Source organism: Bos grunniens, chromosome 19 (assembly GCF_055505025.1).
Source record: "Bos grunniens cultivar Pamir isolate PY7600 chromosome 19, Bosgru_T2T1.0, whole genome shotgun sequence".
Lineage (NCBI taxonomy): Eukaryota > Metazoa > Chordata > Mammalia > Artiodactyla > Bovidae > Bos > Bos grunniens.
In genome coordinates this window covers 39,165,991-39,184,896 of record NC_141183.1, presented here as the reverse complement: position 1 = coordinate 39,184,896, position 18,906 = coordinate 39,165,991, and the positions used below count along the sequence as shown (strand labels likewise).

The window sequence follows — 18,906 nt, the reverse complement described above, 5'->3', positions numbered from 1 at the left end:
TTCTCCCGGCAATCTTGATTCCAGCTTGTGCTTCTTCCAGCCCAGCGTTTCTCATGATGTACTCTGCATATAAGTTAAATAAGCAGGGTGACAATATACAGTCTTGACGTACTCCTTTTCCTATTTGGAACCAGTCTGTTGTTTCATGTCCAGTTCTAACTGTTGCTTCCTAACCTGCATACAGGTTTCTCAAGAGGCAGATTAGGTGGTCTGGTATTCCCATCTCTTTCAGAATTTTCCACAGTTTATTGTGATCCACACAGTCAAAGGCTTTGGCATAGTCAATGAAATATGGTAGTAGGTTCAGTATTTTAATTCACTATTTAGAATTCTAGGTCCTTTGTCACAAGAAGTCCACATAGTTTATACTGCACACTGTGTATGGAGGTGCAGAGCTGGTGGTAACTTTGCCTAAAGTTATATGGTGGTAACAAGTTCCAGTCTGAGCACAGGCTGACCAAGGCTTGCATCTGTCCGCTCACTCCAGTGTTGCCAGTGAGCACTTGCCAAGTAGGCACTGTGATTGCGCACTCCTCACTCCCTGTCATTATCACTCTTCCTACTTTTGTGGTGGCTTATTTGATGCCTTACTAGTTCTACACACTGATAGCTGATGTGTTGAAGTGTCCTAAATGTTGTAAGGGAAACCATGACCCTGCTCAGCTTGACCACTCATCCAGCGGATGGGCCTGTGGCACCTGAGTGGGTTGGCCATACTTTCCAAAGCACAGATGATGCCCCAAAAATGAGGCAGGTGACATTTACAGTCATGGGTTCTGAAGAGGCTCACTTACTGAAAAGTCCTGAGGTTCTAAATCAAAGTGAGTATCTTTAATCAACACTCACAAACTATGTACTATGCTGGTTGGAGGCCAAAGGTCAGTGTTATAATACTACACTGTAATTGGAGGGAGGGGAGCGCCAGCCAGTCCATCGTGCTGTTGTAAGAAGCCATTCACATGCACAAAGTTCTTAGATACACAAAGACAGGCTTTGGTAGTGCAACTGAAGAAAGTGTGTACCCAAGCATCTTCACAGCTTCTACTGGACATATTTTCTTTTTAGGAATGAAGGAATATTCTCCCATTTTTGATCCATTCTTTTATGTCAGTTCTACAAAATTGCATGTAACTTTATATTTTTAAAAGATTCTTAAGTATTTAATATTCTGCTAATTTGATTTTGAATTATAAATGCCAGTTCAATTGAGGGTTTTGTGTTTTACTAGGTTAAAAAGGAAAAAGTGTACATTTTTAAGGATTTTTTATGAATAAATTTAATGTACTGAAAATAAAAAAAAGAAAGGATAGTGGTTCCAGAGGAGTTCTCTGAGGATCTGCCATTGGCTGTTTATAGAGCTGAAATTCAGATGCCCTCAGAAGATAAATAGGGCCTGAATTCATTTCAGAGAAGAAATGGTTTTAAGCAGAAATATAAATATTGAATAATAAGATGCATACTATAGGCCAGTCTTTTATTTTATATTTTTGAGGATAAGAAAAGTGTAATCTATTTTTACTACCACAAATAATCATGAAAACACTGTTAGAAAACATTCTGGCTAAAGAGAAAGCAGAAGTTTCGCTTAAGTGTGAGATGCTAACTTATTATTGCATTTAGGTCTACCGACCATTTGAGGGAGTTAGAAGTTAAAGTAAACAGCTGCATCTCTAGTTGATCTCTGCATATTTTAACCCAAATATGGTAAAGGGCAGGGCTAAAGAAGGGAGTATCCCTGTAATAAACACAGCTCAGAACTTGTAACAGAAAATTAAAATATACTCCACTCAAGAGAAGTCTGTACTTTGCACTTAGGTTAAAGTCTCATTTAGATTTAAGTTTCTAAACTTTGCCTAAGAAATTAAGTTTTCTTTGATCTCCTCTCTTCTGAATTGCCGAAATCAGATAAACCTACTTCACAAAAATGACTTCTTGTCACGTTGCTGAAGACCCTATAAAAAAGGTGGCTATCTTTGGAGGAACTCATGGGAATGAACTAACAGGAGTATTTCTAGTTAAGCACTGGCTGGAGACCAGCACTGAGATTCAAAGAACAGGGCTGGAGGTAAAACCATTTATTACCAACCCAAGAGCAGTGAAGAAGTGCACCAGATATATTGACTGTGACCTGAATCGAGTTTTTGACCCTGAAAATCTTGGGTAAGACTATATTTTGTGTTGTATGTGTGCACATGTGTGTTTGTGTGTGTGTGTGTGAAAAGTAGTATGTGTGAAAGCACATGTGTATACATATGATATTCATGTTCATACACAGAATCGCTATTGTGAATAAGATCACTTTCACTTTTAGTCATACTATGTGATGAATTAATTACCTAAACTGGACATTCATGTACTCTTTTATAAATTTTTTTAAACATCAAATACTTCTTAACTGATTTTTTTAAATATATTCTATCTAGACTGGGACAACAAATAACAGAGGTTTTTATTTTTAAATTATGTCTTTAAAGAAACAGATTTAATAAGTCTTTTGCATTAAATTAATATTTAACCGCTACACTTAGGTACATATTTTTTAGCTTTCTAGGTGATTCACTACTACACTTTTTGCAACTATATTTTGGTAGCGCATGAAGTTCTAGTTAAGAAAAGTGTAATGTTTCAGTTAATGTTTGTTTAATGAAAGAGTGAATAAATGACCATCATCAGAAAACATTAGACTGCTCTGTGATCTGAGGAGTACATGTACTACCTTCAGTAGTGGGTCCTTGAGACCTGAATTTTCTGAATTTAAATTATAGCTGATGATACATTACATATAGTGTATACAATCATAATGCTCTATGTCCTTATTATTTTTGCCTTTGTTTACATCATTGTAGCTACTCCTGTAGATATTTAGGCCTCTAAGCTTTTTACCACTTCTTTCATTTACATAAAAATATTATTAAACACCTACTCTTCATGGGGCACTGTGCCAGATACTATGGGAATACAAAGTTATGTACAAAATGATTTCTGCTCTCAATGAGCTAACAGACGACAAGCTAAGATATAAGTAATGCCCAGCAACAACTAATATGACACTTTTATATACTCATTTTCTATTAAATCCTGTTTTGAGTTTAAAGAGTTACTTTAATCTCATCATAGATCAAAAGATGGCTACTATATTTATACAAATTTGCCTCACTTTATGGAATACAATCTCTGGGGCAATTATACATTAGTCATAGCTTACATCAGAGAAGGCAATGGCACCCTACTCCAGTACTCTTGCCTGGAAAATCCCATGAACAGAGGAGCCTGGTAGGCCGTCCATGGGGTCGCTAAGAGTTGGACATGACTGAGTGACTTCACTTTCACTCTTCACTTTTATGCATTGGAGAAGGAAATGGCAACCCACTCCAGTGTTCTTGCCTGGAGAATCCCAGGGACGGGGAGCCTGGTGGGCTGCCGTCTATGGGGTCGCACAGAGTCGGACATGACTGAAGCGACTTAGCAGCAGCAGCAGCATAGCTTACATATCAAACCATATTTTTACTAACATAAATTTTAAATTCAAACATGCTTTATATTCACGACTGAGGTTATGTCAACACGATTAAGGTTTATCTATTCACCTAAAATACCTATTAACTAACTCTTACATTATCACTAAAGATTTGTTGAAGAATAACTTTTAGTTGGCATGTTAACTTGCCAAATAACTCTGAAATGAACTAGATTGAGTTTTCTTATTATGACCACTCAGTGGCTTGCATTTCAATGAGAGTAGTCTTTTAAATTAAACTCACTTTCTACTTCTTATATTTAACACTTATCAGAGGCTGGACAGTGTTTTTTCAGGGTGTTCATGGAAACTTATGAGCTAGATTAGTCAATTACCTTCTCCCATCCTCCTTCTCCTAAACTGTGCTGCTTTCCCTGTATTCCTCATCTCAGTGATGTCACCATTACCCACTAAATCACTTATGGAAATCATCTTAGAACCTTCCACATTCTTTATTCCCTACATCTAGTGGGTTACTAAATCTTTCAATTATTCAAATACTGACTAGATGTTTATTACCTTTCAGGACATCATGTCTTGACTCTGAGCACCTGAGTAGCTGGTGGTGTCATTTACTCACATGGGGGAGAGGGAGAAGCAAATCAGTTGTGGCAAGGAGGGAGGAACTTATGCAGTTGTGGCGTTAATTAGCTTTTAAAGTGCATTTGTAGCCTTTGGGCTTCCCAGGTGGCACTCGTGGTAAAGAAAGTGTTAGTCACTCAGTCACGTCCGACTCTTTGTGACCCCATGGACTGCAGCCCACCAGGCTCCTCTGTCCATGGAATTCTCCAGGCAAGAATACTGGAGAGGATAGCCATTTCCTCCTCCAGGGGATCTTCCCGATCCAGGGATTGAACCCAGGTCTCCTGCATTGCAGGCAGACTCTTCTGACTGAGCCACCAGGGGATCAGTGGTAAAGAACTCACCTGTGAATACAGGAGACATAAGAGATGCAGGTTTGATCCCTGGGTCGGGAAGATCCCCTGGAGGAGGGCATGGCAACCTACTCCAGTATTCTTGCTTGAAGAATCCTATGGACAGAGGAGCCTGGAGGGCTACAGTCCATAGGGTCACAAAGAACATGTCTGAAGCAACTTAGCCTGCACACACATACACATGTAGCCTTTAGGAACTATCTGGTTGCTTATAATAGAAATCTGAAAACAATGACTTAAACAAATAAGGGTTTCTTTCCACAAATAACAAGTCCAGAGGTAGGCAGTCCAGGCAGGACTGGATAGCTCAGTGATATTATAAAGGCCACAGACTTCTGTCTTCCCACTGTGCTGTGCTAGTCGCCCAGTGTCCGACTCTGCGATCCCACAGACTGTAGCCCTTCAGGCTCCTCTGTCCATGGGGCTTCTCCAGGCAAGAATACTGGAGTGGGTTGCCATGCCCTCCTCCAGAGAATCTTCCCAATCCAGAGATCAAACCCAGGTCTCCCACATTGCAGGCAGATTCTTTACCATCTGAGCTATCAGGGAAGCCCAAGAATACTGGCGTGGGTAGCCTATCCTTTCTCCAGGGGACCCGACCTAGGAATCGAACTGGGGTCTCCTTCATTGCAGGTGGATTCTTTAACAGCTGAACTACCAGGGAAGCCCCAGTCTTCCCACTGCACTAGCCTTAGTATGCAGCTTTTCTTCATAGTTGAAAAACTGCTGCTCCAATTTCTTGATTGCATTCCAGGCAAGAATTACTCAGGTACAAACTGTAGGTCTTTTGAAGATGCTAACAAAAATAGAGAATAGAAATAAATGGAATTATAGGGAAATGTTGAATGCTTTCATGAGAAAAATAAATTTAAATTATCATGTACATTAAGAAAAAATGTATCCTAACCATTGAGGTTGGAGGTGGGGGGCAGCAGGTAGAGACTCATTTGAGAATTCAATAAAAAATATCAACCCTCATCCTAGAAAAATGCATATATGCATACTGCTGCAATGTTTTGCATTTTCACAGTGTACCCAGACTCTTCTCTGTAAACCTTGACCCTGGACCACTAGTGGGTCCTAGAATCACTTAAGAATCCCTAATAAGATGATGTGAGCTCCTAAGTTTGACTATTCTTGTGCACTAGAATTAGCTAGGGTGTAAAAAAATAATAGGTGCATTTGATGGTCTAGCTTCATTATAGCCCAGTGCACTTAACTACTAAGGGACTCTTGATTAAATTAATGGGCGAATTTCATTCAGAGTTGAAGTCAAATGATAAAGTGTTTGAAATGTCCTTCCTGTGACCAGCCACATAAATGAACTATTATTTGCAAGTGTGACAATGCAACATTACTTGGAATCAAACAGAGGGGGGAAATGTAATTTTTAATTTGTAAAATTTTCAAATAAAGTTCCCCTTCCCTCAGAGGTTTTTCATATTAAAGGTTTGGTGCCAGGTTTCTAATATACTGTGTTCTCATTGTATATGTATGTTATCTTAGCTCCAGGTGTTGTTAATCTTTTTCTTTCTGCTAATAACAGCAAAAAAAAGTCAGAGGATTTGCCATATGAAGTGAGAAGGGCTCAAGAAATCAATCATTTATTTGGTCCAAAAGATAGTGAAGATTCCTATGACATTATTTTTGACCTTCACAACACTACTTCTAACATGGGGTGCACTCTTATTCTTGAAGATTCCAGGAATGACTTTTTAATTCAGATGTTTCATTATATTAAGGTAATGTCAATGTTATTAATTTACAAGTTAGCCTAGGACCTGTAATTTTAAGTTGATTATAGATGTTGAAACAACCAGAAAAGGGTGAGGAGGGAGGGTCCAAGAGAAATGAGAGACTGAGGGGAGCACCAGAAGAGAAGCAGCAGTGACAGGCAGAAGAAAAGGAGAAGGGATGAGCAAAATAATAAATATAATGAAAAAATAATAGAGCATATGAGTCACTGTGTCTATAAAATTTTAGATCTTTTATTAAGACTATGACAGTAATCATGGGTTTCTCAGTAAAATTAATACCAAAATTTTGAAGTGGTTGAAGTGGCTCAATTACAGTTTTAAGAAGCTTAAAAGATAGTCATTTAATGTTGACTAAAGACCAATGATAAAAAGACTGTCTTTAGCCCTGTCTTTGTCTCCGTTTGGTTCATATACCCCAACACACATCTGATCTTTCAGTACTTCATATAGCTAATCATCTTAAGGCTCAGAAATCTACAAGATGAAAAAATCAGCAGTCCAGTGCCTATAATAAGAAAAACTGCTAGAAAATAACTGTCAAGCAAAACACAAATAATGAACTGTATGGTTATTTCTATGTAATGGATAGCCTTCCTTCCAGAGAGCTAGCATGAGCTAGTATGATTTAATGAAAAGTATGTGACCCATATAGCCAGTACCTGGGTTCAAATCCTGATTTTCTCACTTGCTAACCTTGAACAAGGTAATCAACTTCCTTGCTTTCCTTGTTTTATAAAATTGGCATAATAACAACAGCTACCCGATATGACCATAATAAGCCTTACATAAGAAAAAAAAAATTCTTAATGCATTTAGCTGAGTGCTTTGAGCAGATAGTAAGGATTAACTATTATTTTTGTTTCCTTGAATTAGTGACATTGACTAGATAGTAGTTCTGGTAGGAGATCATAATGCAGTATCTTTGCTGCTCATTGAAGGGAGCTGAATACTTTGTATGCTGCATTGTCATCAAAACCAAGAGGCCTGTCTTGAATTATTCAGATAAGTGGGGGAGTTACTTGCCATCTCTAGAGACCTGGCCCACAAGGGTAGAAACAGAATTCTTTAAGAGACCCATAGTAAGCTAAATACTCAGAGTAACGAGTGATGAAAACAAAAATAACGAAAGCCATTCAGAAGAATTTATTCATATACTTTGTTCGTGGTTCTGGAGAATTGTTTAATATACATTTTATCCAGAAAGTTACATATAATCTAATTTTATATGTAGTTGGAGTTTAGAATGTGTTTCATAAAGTTGTCTTACTAATCTTAGTTGATGAAGTTAAACATACTGAAGGCATTATTGACTGACAGCAAAGAGAACAAGGCATATGGTCTTTACATAATAAGAACATGTTTTAAATTCTTTTCAGACGTCTTTGGCTCCATTACCCTGCTATGTTTACCTTATTGAGCATCCTTCTCTCAAATATGCAACTACTCGTTCTATAGCCAAGTATCCTGTTGGTAAGTCACATTTCCCACTGTCACAGCTAAACAAAATATGTCTGAGATAAAACTCTAAGAAAACTAATTTAAAGACTATTTGCAGCTACTTTGCTTATCATTATGGCTTGTAATTGTCAAGTAATAAGCAAACTATCCCCAGGCTGTCTCTAGCTATATCAGATTTCCTCACTTTCATTGACCAACTTTCTACATTCCAGAAAGAAGCACTGAGCGAGAGGAATTTGAGTCTTTTATAATGGGTAGTAAGCAACCTGCTTTTTGCTCAAGCAAGACACCAGCCCTATCTTCCAAGGGTATCCACTGTACAAAATTCTTAAAACAATAATCTGGAGCCAAGGCAGTCAGTATCTTGCTGGCAAGACATGCAGAAATACAGAAGACCCATGGAAAATTCTCTCCCAGCATCCCTCTTAGCATCTGCTTCGCAGTAGAGTCTCTGATAACCTGTGTTTATTATCCATTCACTTGTGTGCCCTGTCAGTTACTGAGCTGTGGATTTGTCTTTGCCTTTTGGTAACTTCCAGCACACAGGCTTGCACTCTCATACACTCTCTCTGACAGTCTCTTTTTTCTACATCCCATTCTCATTCCTGAGTGACGTACTAGCATCATTGTTTGCAGACCGCACTGTAATCCTTAAAATTGCTGTTGTCTTACAGTCCATGGGGTCACAAAGAGTTGGACACGACTTAGAGACTGAACAACAGCAACACAACTTAGAAGTAGATTTAAAGTTATCTTGGTTATTTGGTTTTTGATAATTTTGGTGCATAATCAAGGGGTCCGTTGAGGCAAGCTAAATGACCAAGTGTAGGTAATTATTTGAAACAAACCAAGTGCTTAAAAATAAAGGATAGAGATCTATGACACCAAATAAAGCATAAGATTTATAAGCCTTGGTTTATTACATTTATGGGAAATGTTGCTCTTAGCTAGAATGAATATCTATTGATATATCTGTCTCTTAAAAATAGATCCAGGGACTTCCCTGGTGGTTCAGTGGTTGAGACTCTGCCCCTCTGCCGCAGGGTGCCTGGGTTTGATCCCTGGTTGGGAAATTAAGATCCTGCATGTAGTGTGGCAAAAAAAATAAATAAAAAATCCCACTCCTCTGAAAATAGAGCCAAATCTTGCAAGCGTTTCAGTGTGGGGGAATATTAAGATCATTATAAATAATTAGAAATATTATACCTACTTTACTATATTATTTGGAATATTTTTATATCATCCAGTCATGGGCAGAGGGGACACTTAAGATCAGAGAGACACTGTCTCCACCTCAGTATTTTGTAATACTTCTATGACTTTAGATGGGCATCCCTGGTGGCTCAGCAGTAAAGAATCCACCTGCCAAGGAGTCACAAGTTCAATCCCTGGGTGAGGAAGATCCTCTGGAGAAGGAAATAGCAATCCACTCCAGTATTCTTGCCTGAGAAATCCCCTGGCAGGCCATAGTTTTCTGGGGTCTCAAAAGAGTCAGACATGACTTAGCGACTAAACAACAATGACGTGACTTTAGGTGGCACAAGATGTGCACTGTAATTTCAAGCATCATATGCCAACATGGCAGTATCTGGTGGGAGAAAGGAGACTCCCAGGAACTCCCCTGTGGACCTTCCGTTGTGGCCAGTTATTCAGAACTGAGTCATATATGCATTCTTCAATTAATTACTAGGGCTGATGGAGTACTGTGATTGAGCAAAACTGTTCTGTGTTTACCCCTGAGTTGGAATCCCAGCCAAAATCAGGACTCTGTCAGCAAGGAGCAGATGGAATGAATTTTGGGTAGGAAAGCAATAACACCTTGTACAGAATGCAGACAGACATATCCACAAACACATTTTCACACATTTACAAATCATCTATGCATCGATGCATACCTTAGCCACACTTATACCATATTCTTAAATATATGCCCAAACATATAGCCAGAAAAGCTAAACACAGAAGTGAAAAATGAAGATAAAAGAGAATACAGTAAGATTTTGTGAATGGGGAAATAACAGAAGTGGGTGAAAACAGGATAGGTGGAAAAGAATGTATATGAATAGATGGAAAGGATTGGATGATGTTATATTGGTAAATAGTTTTATAAATGAATCAGGTGATGATTGTAATGATAACAGAGTGGGAGACTTGGACAGGAGGGAAAGGACTAGATAAGTGGTTTAGAGAAAAATATTTTGTAGGTTTATGGAAGAATGCTTGACAGCCACAGGAAGTAGACCTGATGGTATGGGAATTAATTTTATTGTGATGGGAAGAAATGAATACAGGTTTTTTCCACAGAAAATTAAAACCATTGACTATCATGGCAGGTTGGGTTGTTATGTTAAAGGCAAGAATATTGCTCCAGGGTCACACAGATTGTCATTTGACTTAAATCCATGGCTTGTTTAGTTTAGCTTTCTATTACTAAATAGATGTGTTTTCTCCTACAAGCTGTGTCTATGACAGTTTCTCTTTGTGGTCACTTACTATTTTGTCAATATAAAGTTGTCTGCTCCTTTTACTGTATTATAATTTTTAAATATTTTGTCAACATTGAAGGAAATTTAGAGAAAAAAGACCCACAAGACCTTACTACTATAGCACAACTCTTTGATTTTCTTATGTTCTCTCCCAGTCTTTATTTACTATGCATATACCTTGTAAATGCTCTGCTTTATTTATTGCCTAATATTATGTCTCACATATTTTCCATTATGCTACATGGTCTGCCTTTTTAATCAGTTTTAATGATGCGATTCTAGATCTTGATGTATGAAAATGCTCCATCTTGTATTCTAACACATGAAATGTGACTATCTCCCCTTCTGTACCTAGGTATAGAAGTCGGTCCCCAGCCTCAGGGGGTTCTGAGAGCTGATATTCTAGATCAAATGAGAAAAATGATTCAGCATGCTCTTGATTTTATACATAATTTCAATGAAGGTAAGTAGGAGGCCGAAATTGTTTCTTTCACTGTTAGCTTGTGTGTGTGCAAATAAATCAGGACAGGAAGACGAGATGGAGCGCACATGATGACTAAACCACTCAACACTGAAATAACAATGGACCCCAGGTCAAGTTTGCCACGTTTGTGCTATTAATTGTTTTTTTTTTAAATGTAATCATCTCAGCCATTCTTCAATGACCAGTGTAGACACATTCAAGAAGAACAGCTACCAAATAAAGTCTCACAAATGAAATCCTCATTTTCCTATTAATGTCCATTTTAAAAAGCAAAGAAATACCAAGAAATATAGATGTCCAATAAACAGATGAAAAGATGTCCAATATCACTAGTAGTTAGAAATGCAAATTAAAATACAAAACCATTTTATCCCATTAGATTGAGGAAATAATCTCTTTTCTGCCTTACATAAACACTTGGGGAGACCTGTGAATAAATTCTGAATGCATACTTCAGGAGAAACATCTTATAGTAGAGGTTAGCTAAGGAAATGGGGAGAAGGCAATGGCACCCCACTCCGGTACTCTTGCCTGGAGAATCCCATGGACAGAGGAACCTGGTGGGCTGTAGTCTGTGGGGTCACTAACAGTCAGACACCACTGAGCGAATTCACTTTCACTTTTCACTTTCATGCATTGGAGGAGGAAATGGCAACCCACTCCAGTGTTCTTGCCTGGAGAATCCCAGGGACGGGGGAGCCTGGTGGGCTTCCATCTATGGGGTCACACAGAGTCAGACACGACTGAAGTGACTTAGCAGCAGCAGCAGCTAAGGAGATGACTGAGAATGTTGAAGAGTTTGAAAACCATAAGAAAAATAATCCCAAGGATGCACATAGAAGTTCAGTTTACGGAATACCTTCACATGTATCCTCGTGTATGTGACAAGATTTGAGTGCTGGTTGATAAAATTAAAGGCACTCAGACTGGCAGAAAAGGAGTCTTAAAGCCAATTTTATTTTAGAGTTTCAGAAGTGTTATACTGGAAAGGAATTAGACAAGTTTTCTGTGACTCAGAGGGCAGAATAGAATCTGTGGGATAATGTTATCTAAGGACAGAAACTTTTGATTAGCAAAGCTGACCAACAGTGGAACAGACCACACTTTGTGAGGCTGTTCAAGCAGGAGCAAGATGGCCACTTAGCCAGAAAGATACAGAGAATATTCAAGCATCAATGGAAGTTAAGCATTTGAGAGTCACTCCAGCTCTGAGATTCTAAGGAGCAAAAACATGTTCCTTCGTGTTCTACCACTTTCTTCTTTTCTCCCAGTGGACCTTCTGGTTTAAAGAAATGACATCTGATATTTCTGTCTTCATCTTGGAAGATTTGGTAAATTATAAAAATGGCCACAAATTCTTCTCTTCCCTGCTTCCATGTCCTAGCTAGAGATAAAGTCTGTTTTCCTACCACCTGGATCTGGCTTGGCCATGTGGCATGTTTTATACCACAGAAGAGATTAGAAAAGAACTTGCACGTCCGGGCTTGCTGTCTCGCTGCTCTTAGGAGCCTTGCACTGTCATTTGTGAATCAGCTCACCTAGCCTGCTGGATGATACAAGACCATGAGGCTGAAGACTGAGACCTCCCAGTCAGTAGTTCTGCCGCTCCAGGGGAGGGCCCATCAAATGCCCAGATATGACAGCAAAGCCATCTTAGATCATCCACCTCCTGCTGATCTGCCAGCTCACCGCAAATGCATGAGCAAGCCAATTAGAAATCAGCCGTTCCAGCCTAGACCAGAGGGACTGCCCAACCAAGCCACAGAGTCATGAGCTAAACCAGAGGGTTGTTTTATGCCACAGAGTTCTGGCATAACATATTATGCAGCGGAAGCAAACTGGTACAGAAGTGATGGCAGGATATCTGAATTCCACCCTGGCTGCACTTTCTGCACTAAGGGGAAAGGAAGATTTTCCTGTGGATTGCAACCATAGCATATTGTGGGCTCTATGCTGGATGAAAGTTCATCCTGTTTATTCAGAGGTAGCCCGGTATAAACGTAAACTACCCCTTTTCCAAGTTTCTGGGCACTGGGTTGTTTAACGTTGCTGCAGCATTGTACGTTTCACTCCACTATGGGCAGACTGGCTATATCCCAATATCTCACTGTTCAAGAGCTGCCCAGATGTTTAACATACTTAGTTAAGAGGAGGAGCACAATGGTGAAGTCATCTAACCTGCTGAACGTCCTCCTGAAGTTACACAATCACAGGATGTCAGAGCTGGAAGGGGCCCTCCAAGATGAATTGATGTGAAATCTTCATCTGACAGGTAAAGAAAGTGAGCATCGAGAAGTTAAGCATGTTGCTCAAGTTGACACGGCTGGGAGATTAGAGCACAGGTGTCCTGCCTGACTCTCATTCCTAGCCTCTCTCTCCCCTGCACTTTTTAAGTTCTGCTTCCCACCTCTGGCCAACCTCTGTGTACTTGTGGACCCAGTGCTGGTAGGAATCATTCGAGAACATCCTTTGGTTTAGTGTTGTTGTGAACATCCTTAACTAAAATTTTACGGAGCAATATAAGACCCCAAATAGCCAAAGCAATCTTGAGAAAGAGGAGCAAAGCTGGAGGCATCACACTTCCTGACTTCAAAGTGAAAGTGAAAGTGAAAGTCACTCAGTCGTGTCTGTCTCTTTGCAATCCCTTGGACTATACAATCCATGGAATTCTCCAGGCCAGAATACTGGAGTGGGTAACTGTTCCCTTCTCCAGGGAATCATCCCAACCCAGGGATTGAACCCAGGTCTCCCACATTGCAGGTGGATTCTTTACCAGCTGAGCCACCAGGGAAGCCCCCAACTTCATATTACAAAGCTGTTATAATTAAGCCATATAGTGTTGGCATAAAAACAGACACACAGATCAATGGAATGGAGTGGAGAGCCCAGAAATAAACCTATGTGCTGCTGCTGCTAAGTCGCTTCAGTCGTGTCCGACTCTGTGCGACCCCATAGATGGCAACCCACCAGGCTCCCCCGTCCCTGGGATTCTCCAGGCAAGAACACTGGAGTGGGTTGCCATTTCCTTCTCCAATGCATCAAAGTGAAAAGTGAAAGTAAAGTCGCTCAGTCGTGTCCGACTCTTAGCGACCCCATGGACTGCAGCCTACCAGGCTCCTCCATCCATGGGATTTTCCAGGCAAGAGTACCGGAGTGGGGTGCCATTGCCTTCTCCAAACCTACCAGGCTCCTCAGTCCATGGGATTTTCCAGGCAAGAGTACTGGAGTGGGGTGCCATTGCCTTCTCCAAACCTATGTATATATGGTCAATTAATATACATCAAAGGAGCAAAGAATCTACAGTGGAGAAGGGGCAGTCTCTTCAATAAGGGGCATTGGGGAGATTGGACAGCTAGGTGCAAAGGAATGGAATGACCACTATCTTAAAGACCATACACAAAAATTAACTCAAAATGGATTAAAGACATGAACATAAGAACTGAAACTATAAAACATAAAATAAAACATGGGCAGTGAGCTTCCTGAAATAGGTATAGGTCTTGGCAATTTTTTGAATCTGACACCAAAATTAGAAGCAACAAAGGCAAAAATAAATGAGACTACGTCAGACTAAAATCTTCTGCACAGCAAAGGAAACCATCAACAGAGTGAAAATACAATCTACTGAATGGGAGAAAATATTTGCAAATTATATATCTGATAAGGCACTAATATTCAAAATATATAGAGAACTCATACAACTCAATAGTAAAAAAAAAAAAAAAAAATACTGATTTAAAAATGAGAGGAAGATCTGAATAGACATTTTGTCAGAGAAGACATACAGATGGCCAACAGACACATGAAAAAATGTTCTACATCATTAGTCACCAGGGAAATTAAAATCAAAACCGTAATGAGAGGGGAAGGAGGTAGGATGGAATGGGAGATCAGGATTGATGTGTGTACACTACCATGTGTAAAACAGATAGCTAGTGGGAACCTATGGTGTAGCTCAGGGAGCTCAGCTCAGTGCTCCCCGGTGACCTAGATGGGCGAGATGGGGCAGCAGGGTGGGAGAGGGAGCTAGGAGACCAGGGCTGTTTGTATATGTAGAGCTGATTCACTTCATTGTGCAGCAGAAACACAACATTGAAAAGCAACTATACCCCAGTAAAAAATTAAATTAAAAAATAAAGTACATTATAAAAAAAAAAAATAAGATATCAGCTCGCTCCTTTTAGAATGGCTATTATCAAGAAACAAGAAATAAGTTATGCTGAAGATATGGAGAAAAGGGAACCCTTATGCACTACTGGTGGGAATCTAAGTCGGTGCAGCTGCTATGGAAAACAGCATAGAGGTTCCTCAAAAAATTAAAAATAGGATTCCCATATGATCCCAGCAATCCCACTTCTGGGTGAAATTGTGTTTTATGTACTTTCTGAGTATAATATTTCACAATGAAAAATGATTTAAAAGCAAAAAAGATACTGTGTTCTCCCTATAGCTGTCTGTTTGCAGTTTTTGGTTCCTTTTTTGAAGTATAAACTTCCCTTTTATCAGGAGTGTTTTTTATTTTTTAGTTGCCATTTATAGTTATTTATTTATTTATTTTGCCACAGGAAAAGAATTTCCTCCTTGTGCTATTGAAGTCTATAAAATAATGGAGAAAGTTGATTATCCCAGGAATGAAAGTGGAGAAATTTCTGCTATCATCCACCCTAAACTGCAGGTAATGGTTACTATTTCTTTTAAATATTCAAAATAATGATGCCCTACCTTTCAGGGGAGGGATTCCCAGGTGGCTCAGTGGTAGAGAATCCATCTGCCAATGCAGGAGACACAGGAAACATGGGTTCAATCTCTGGGTTGGGAAGATCCCCTGGAAGAGGAAATGGCAACCCACTCTAGTATTCTTGCCATGGAAATCTCATGGACAGGGAAGCCTGGCAGGCTATACAGTCCATGGGTTTGCAAAGAGTCAGACACAACTGAGCATGCTCGCAGCTTTGAGTAGACCTTTACAGTCCGTGGTGACTCAGACAGTAAAGAATCTGCTTGCAATGCAGGAGACCCTGGTTCAGTCCCTGGGTCAGGAAGATGCCCTGGAGAAGGAAATGGCTACCACCTCCAGTTTTCTTGCCTGTAGAATCCCATGGACAGCAGACCCTGGCTGGCTACAGTCCATGGGGTTGCAAAGAGTCGGACATGACTGAGCGACTAACACTTAACAGCCCATTAAGCATTTTACATATGTGAGTGCCTCAATAGATGTTCTCAAAAACACCGCAGTCTAGATAAGGTATTCAGATCATTGCTGAGTAAATATTTATGGAATAAATCCTGTGCTGGCTCTGGAGGTACATCAACGAATATGGTTTATATTCATGTGGAACTTATAGTCTAGATATACTAAAGTCTAAACTGTGGTCTTGAAATGAAGATAACCAGATGCTATAACAGAATAATGAGATGTGGATGGGGGTCAGAGAACATGAAATTCCTGCGTCAAGTGCAATGGGTAAGAATTATTACATCTACTTTAATATAAGAAAATGGAGGCTCAGAAATTAGATCCTTCCCACAGTCCTGTAGTTATTGATGGCAGATCCAGAACGAAGGTTCTTTGCAGTTGGCCACGTTGCTACCACCTCCCTGTCATCACTACTGTAAAAGTTAGAGCAAACCAATCAGAGCCTCCTCCTTTGGGATGTTTTCTGCCTTTTTTCCCTGACCCCTCAAGACCCCAGTATGTATCTGCTCTTTGTCTGGTTTGATCAATAATGGTGTAATGAAGGGGAAGAAAAGGCTTGTAGGAAAGAATAGGAAGTTTAAATCTGGAAGAGGCAGAGGTAAAAGCAGAGAAGAGCAAAGATTCTAAAAAGCTAAAACATCCATCTCCCCACACACTAGCAGACGTCAGAAATGGAAGAGAACCAATGGATTGTCTAGCCTGGTGCAGTCAGCCCTGGAGGCACATCGCCTACAGCGCCTTTTAGAAAATAACAGCGCCCGTCCCTGCTCTGGGATAATCTGATCTTATTGGCCTGTGTAATTAGAGTAGGAAACCACTGATCCAGTTCAGACTGCTATTTAATGACCCTAATGATAGTCATTCGGACTTACAACTTAATAAAGCTGCTGCTGCTAAGTCACTTCAGTTGTATCCGACTCTGTGCGACCCCGTAGACTACAGCCCACCAGGCTCCCCAACCCTGGGATTCTCCAGGCAAGAACACTGGAGTGGGTTGCCATTTCCTTCTCCAATGCATGAAAGTGAAAAGTTAAAGTGAAGTCACTCAGTCATCCGACTCTTAGCGACCCCATGGACTGCAGCCCACCAGGCTCCTCCATCCATGGGATTTTCCAGGCAAGAGTACTGGAGTGGGGTGCCATTGCCTTCTCCGACTTAATAAAGCAGCCTGCCCCAAAACACAGACTAGTGGAGCAGATCCAGCTTTGTGCCTTAGTGGGATCCAGGTGGAAACTTGAAGGAGCCTGAGGCAGTGTTTTAAAGGATAGAAAGGTAAAGATTGTGAACCTCTTAAATGATTCAGTTGTTATCATAATGTGGGAACACGTATAGGAAATATTCACCTATCTTGTGCTTTTCCCAGGCTTTTCCCAGCCTATCCCCACCTTCTCCCACCAATCCCCACCAGAATAGAGCCTTCTAGCATGCAGGCACAAGGTCACTCATTTTTTATCCCCAACAGTAGAATGAATGTCTTATATACAGAAGACTCTTAATGAATATTTCCTAAATTTTGCTGAGAGGAATTTAACTTCAGCTAGCAAGAGATATAATTTGCACTTAAGAATATGTGCATGTAGTTTGGTTTTTGATATTATAAACCTCTTCAGCAACATTCAAGGTGAACTTGATACCAAAGCAGACTCTGATCATGTGGCAGTTATAAAAATAAAAAGGGGAACTCTTAAAACTGCTGCCAAAACAAACTGCTCAATCTCAGTTTAGTCACATACCTCTAACTTGTCTCTTTTAAAAGAAGATAGTGCTGTCATTTTGGTTGTCTAGAGCCTGACATAAGAATGTTTTAATTTATTTTTTATTGAAGTATAGTTGATTTTTTGACGGGACTTCCCTGTAGCTCATACTGTAAAGAATCTGCCTGCAATGCAGGAGACCTGGTTTGATTCCTGGGTCGGGAAGATCCTCTGGAGAAGGGAATGGCAACCCACTCCAGTATTCTTGCCTGGAAAATCCCATGGACAGAGGAGCCTGGGGGGCTACAGTCCATGGGATCGCAAAGAGTCAGACACGACTAAGCAACTAACACTACTTCTATGTATAGTTGATATACAATGTTGTGTTAGTTTCTGGTGTACAGTGAATGATTCCGTCACATATATGAATAGATAGAGATAGATATACACATATACATTCTTTCTCATATTCTTTTCTATTATACAATTTGTGAAGTAGGAGAGAAACCAAATGTAATTTATGTATGTTGTTTCCTGAAAGGATCAAGATTGGAAACCCTTGCACCCTGAGGATCCTGTGTTTTTAACTCTTGATGGAAAGACTATTTCATTGGGTGGAGACCAAACCGTGTACCCAGTGTTTGTAAATGAGGCCGCATATTATGAGAAGAAAGAAGCTTTTGCAAAGACGACTAAACTAACACTCAATGCAAACAGTATTCGCTCCTCTCTACATTAGAAATCACTTGTGGCTCCCTTGTTAGAGAGCATCTTGAAAAATTCTGCCAGTTTATAAGCTCTTGAAGAGCAGGAGTGTGCCTTACTCATCATCATTTCCACAGCTCCTAGTGGTGCCTTGAACACAGTGGACATTCAGGTAAATTTGTTGAATGAATGAATGTGTTAATGAATGCCTTTCACAGATATCATACTTTATGTATGTAGCCTATTCAAAGAAGTGCGTTTCTTATTTCTCTATAGCTTTATATACCTTGTACTTCGATAGTTTAACGTTCTTAGTAAACAGCCTTAGAATTCAAATTTTAACATTGAAACAGTCCATGGGATTGCAGGGTTGGACACAACTGAGCGACTCAGTACAGCGCAGCACAGGTACTATATACAAAAAACTATTAACTTGAGCATAGAGTTAAATACTGTATGCTTTTAAGTAATATAGAAATACTCCTAGAAACTAATAGCACAGGCTCACTATTTTAAATTTTTTCACGTTTGAATTAATGCTAAAGTATTAAAGTCAATCAGCAGCAGTTGTGATATCTGTAGATTTTAAAATGCTCTTATGACGATGAAATGTGAATGAGAAATGAGGGCTGATTGTAAAGGTGACATTATGAATAAATCAAGAAACTCTGAA

The 18,906-nt window shown here is 39.8% G+C and overlaps 1 protein-coding gene across 1 annotated transcript; it reads left to right on the top strand.

The window, feature by feature from the left end:
- Positions 1–1,760: 1,760 nt before the first annotated feature.
- ASPA (aspartoacylase) lies at positions 1,761–18,906 on the top strand. The gene is made up of 6 exons (XM_086359635.1): positions 1,761–2,160; positions 5,999–6,194; positions 7,586–7,679; positions 10,509–10,616; positions 15,203–15,312; positions 18,070–18,906. The coding sequence occupies exons 1-6, from the start codon at positions 1,925–1,927 to the stop codon at positions 18,265–18,267; spliced, it is 942 nt and encodes a 313-aa protein (XP_086215761.1). The 5' UTR covers positions 1,761–1,924; the 3' UTR covers positions 18,268–18,906.

Excerpts from the sequence above, each read along its gene's own strand:
- ASPA (XM_086359635.1), top strand. The coding sequence starts at position 1,925 with ATGACTTCTTGTCACGTTGCTGAAGACCCTATAAAAAAGGTGGCTATC. Across the intron at positions 6,195-7,585 it reads AGATGTTTCATTATATTAAG|ACGTCTTTGGCTCCATTACC; the intron begins GTAATGTCAATG and ends AATTCTTTTCAG. Across the intron at positions 15,313-18,069 it reads TCATCCACCCTAAACTGCAG|GATCAAGATTGGAAACCCTT; the intron begins GTAATGGTTACT and ends GTTTCCTGAAAG.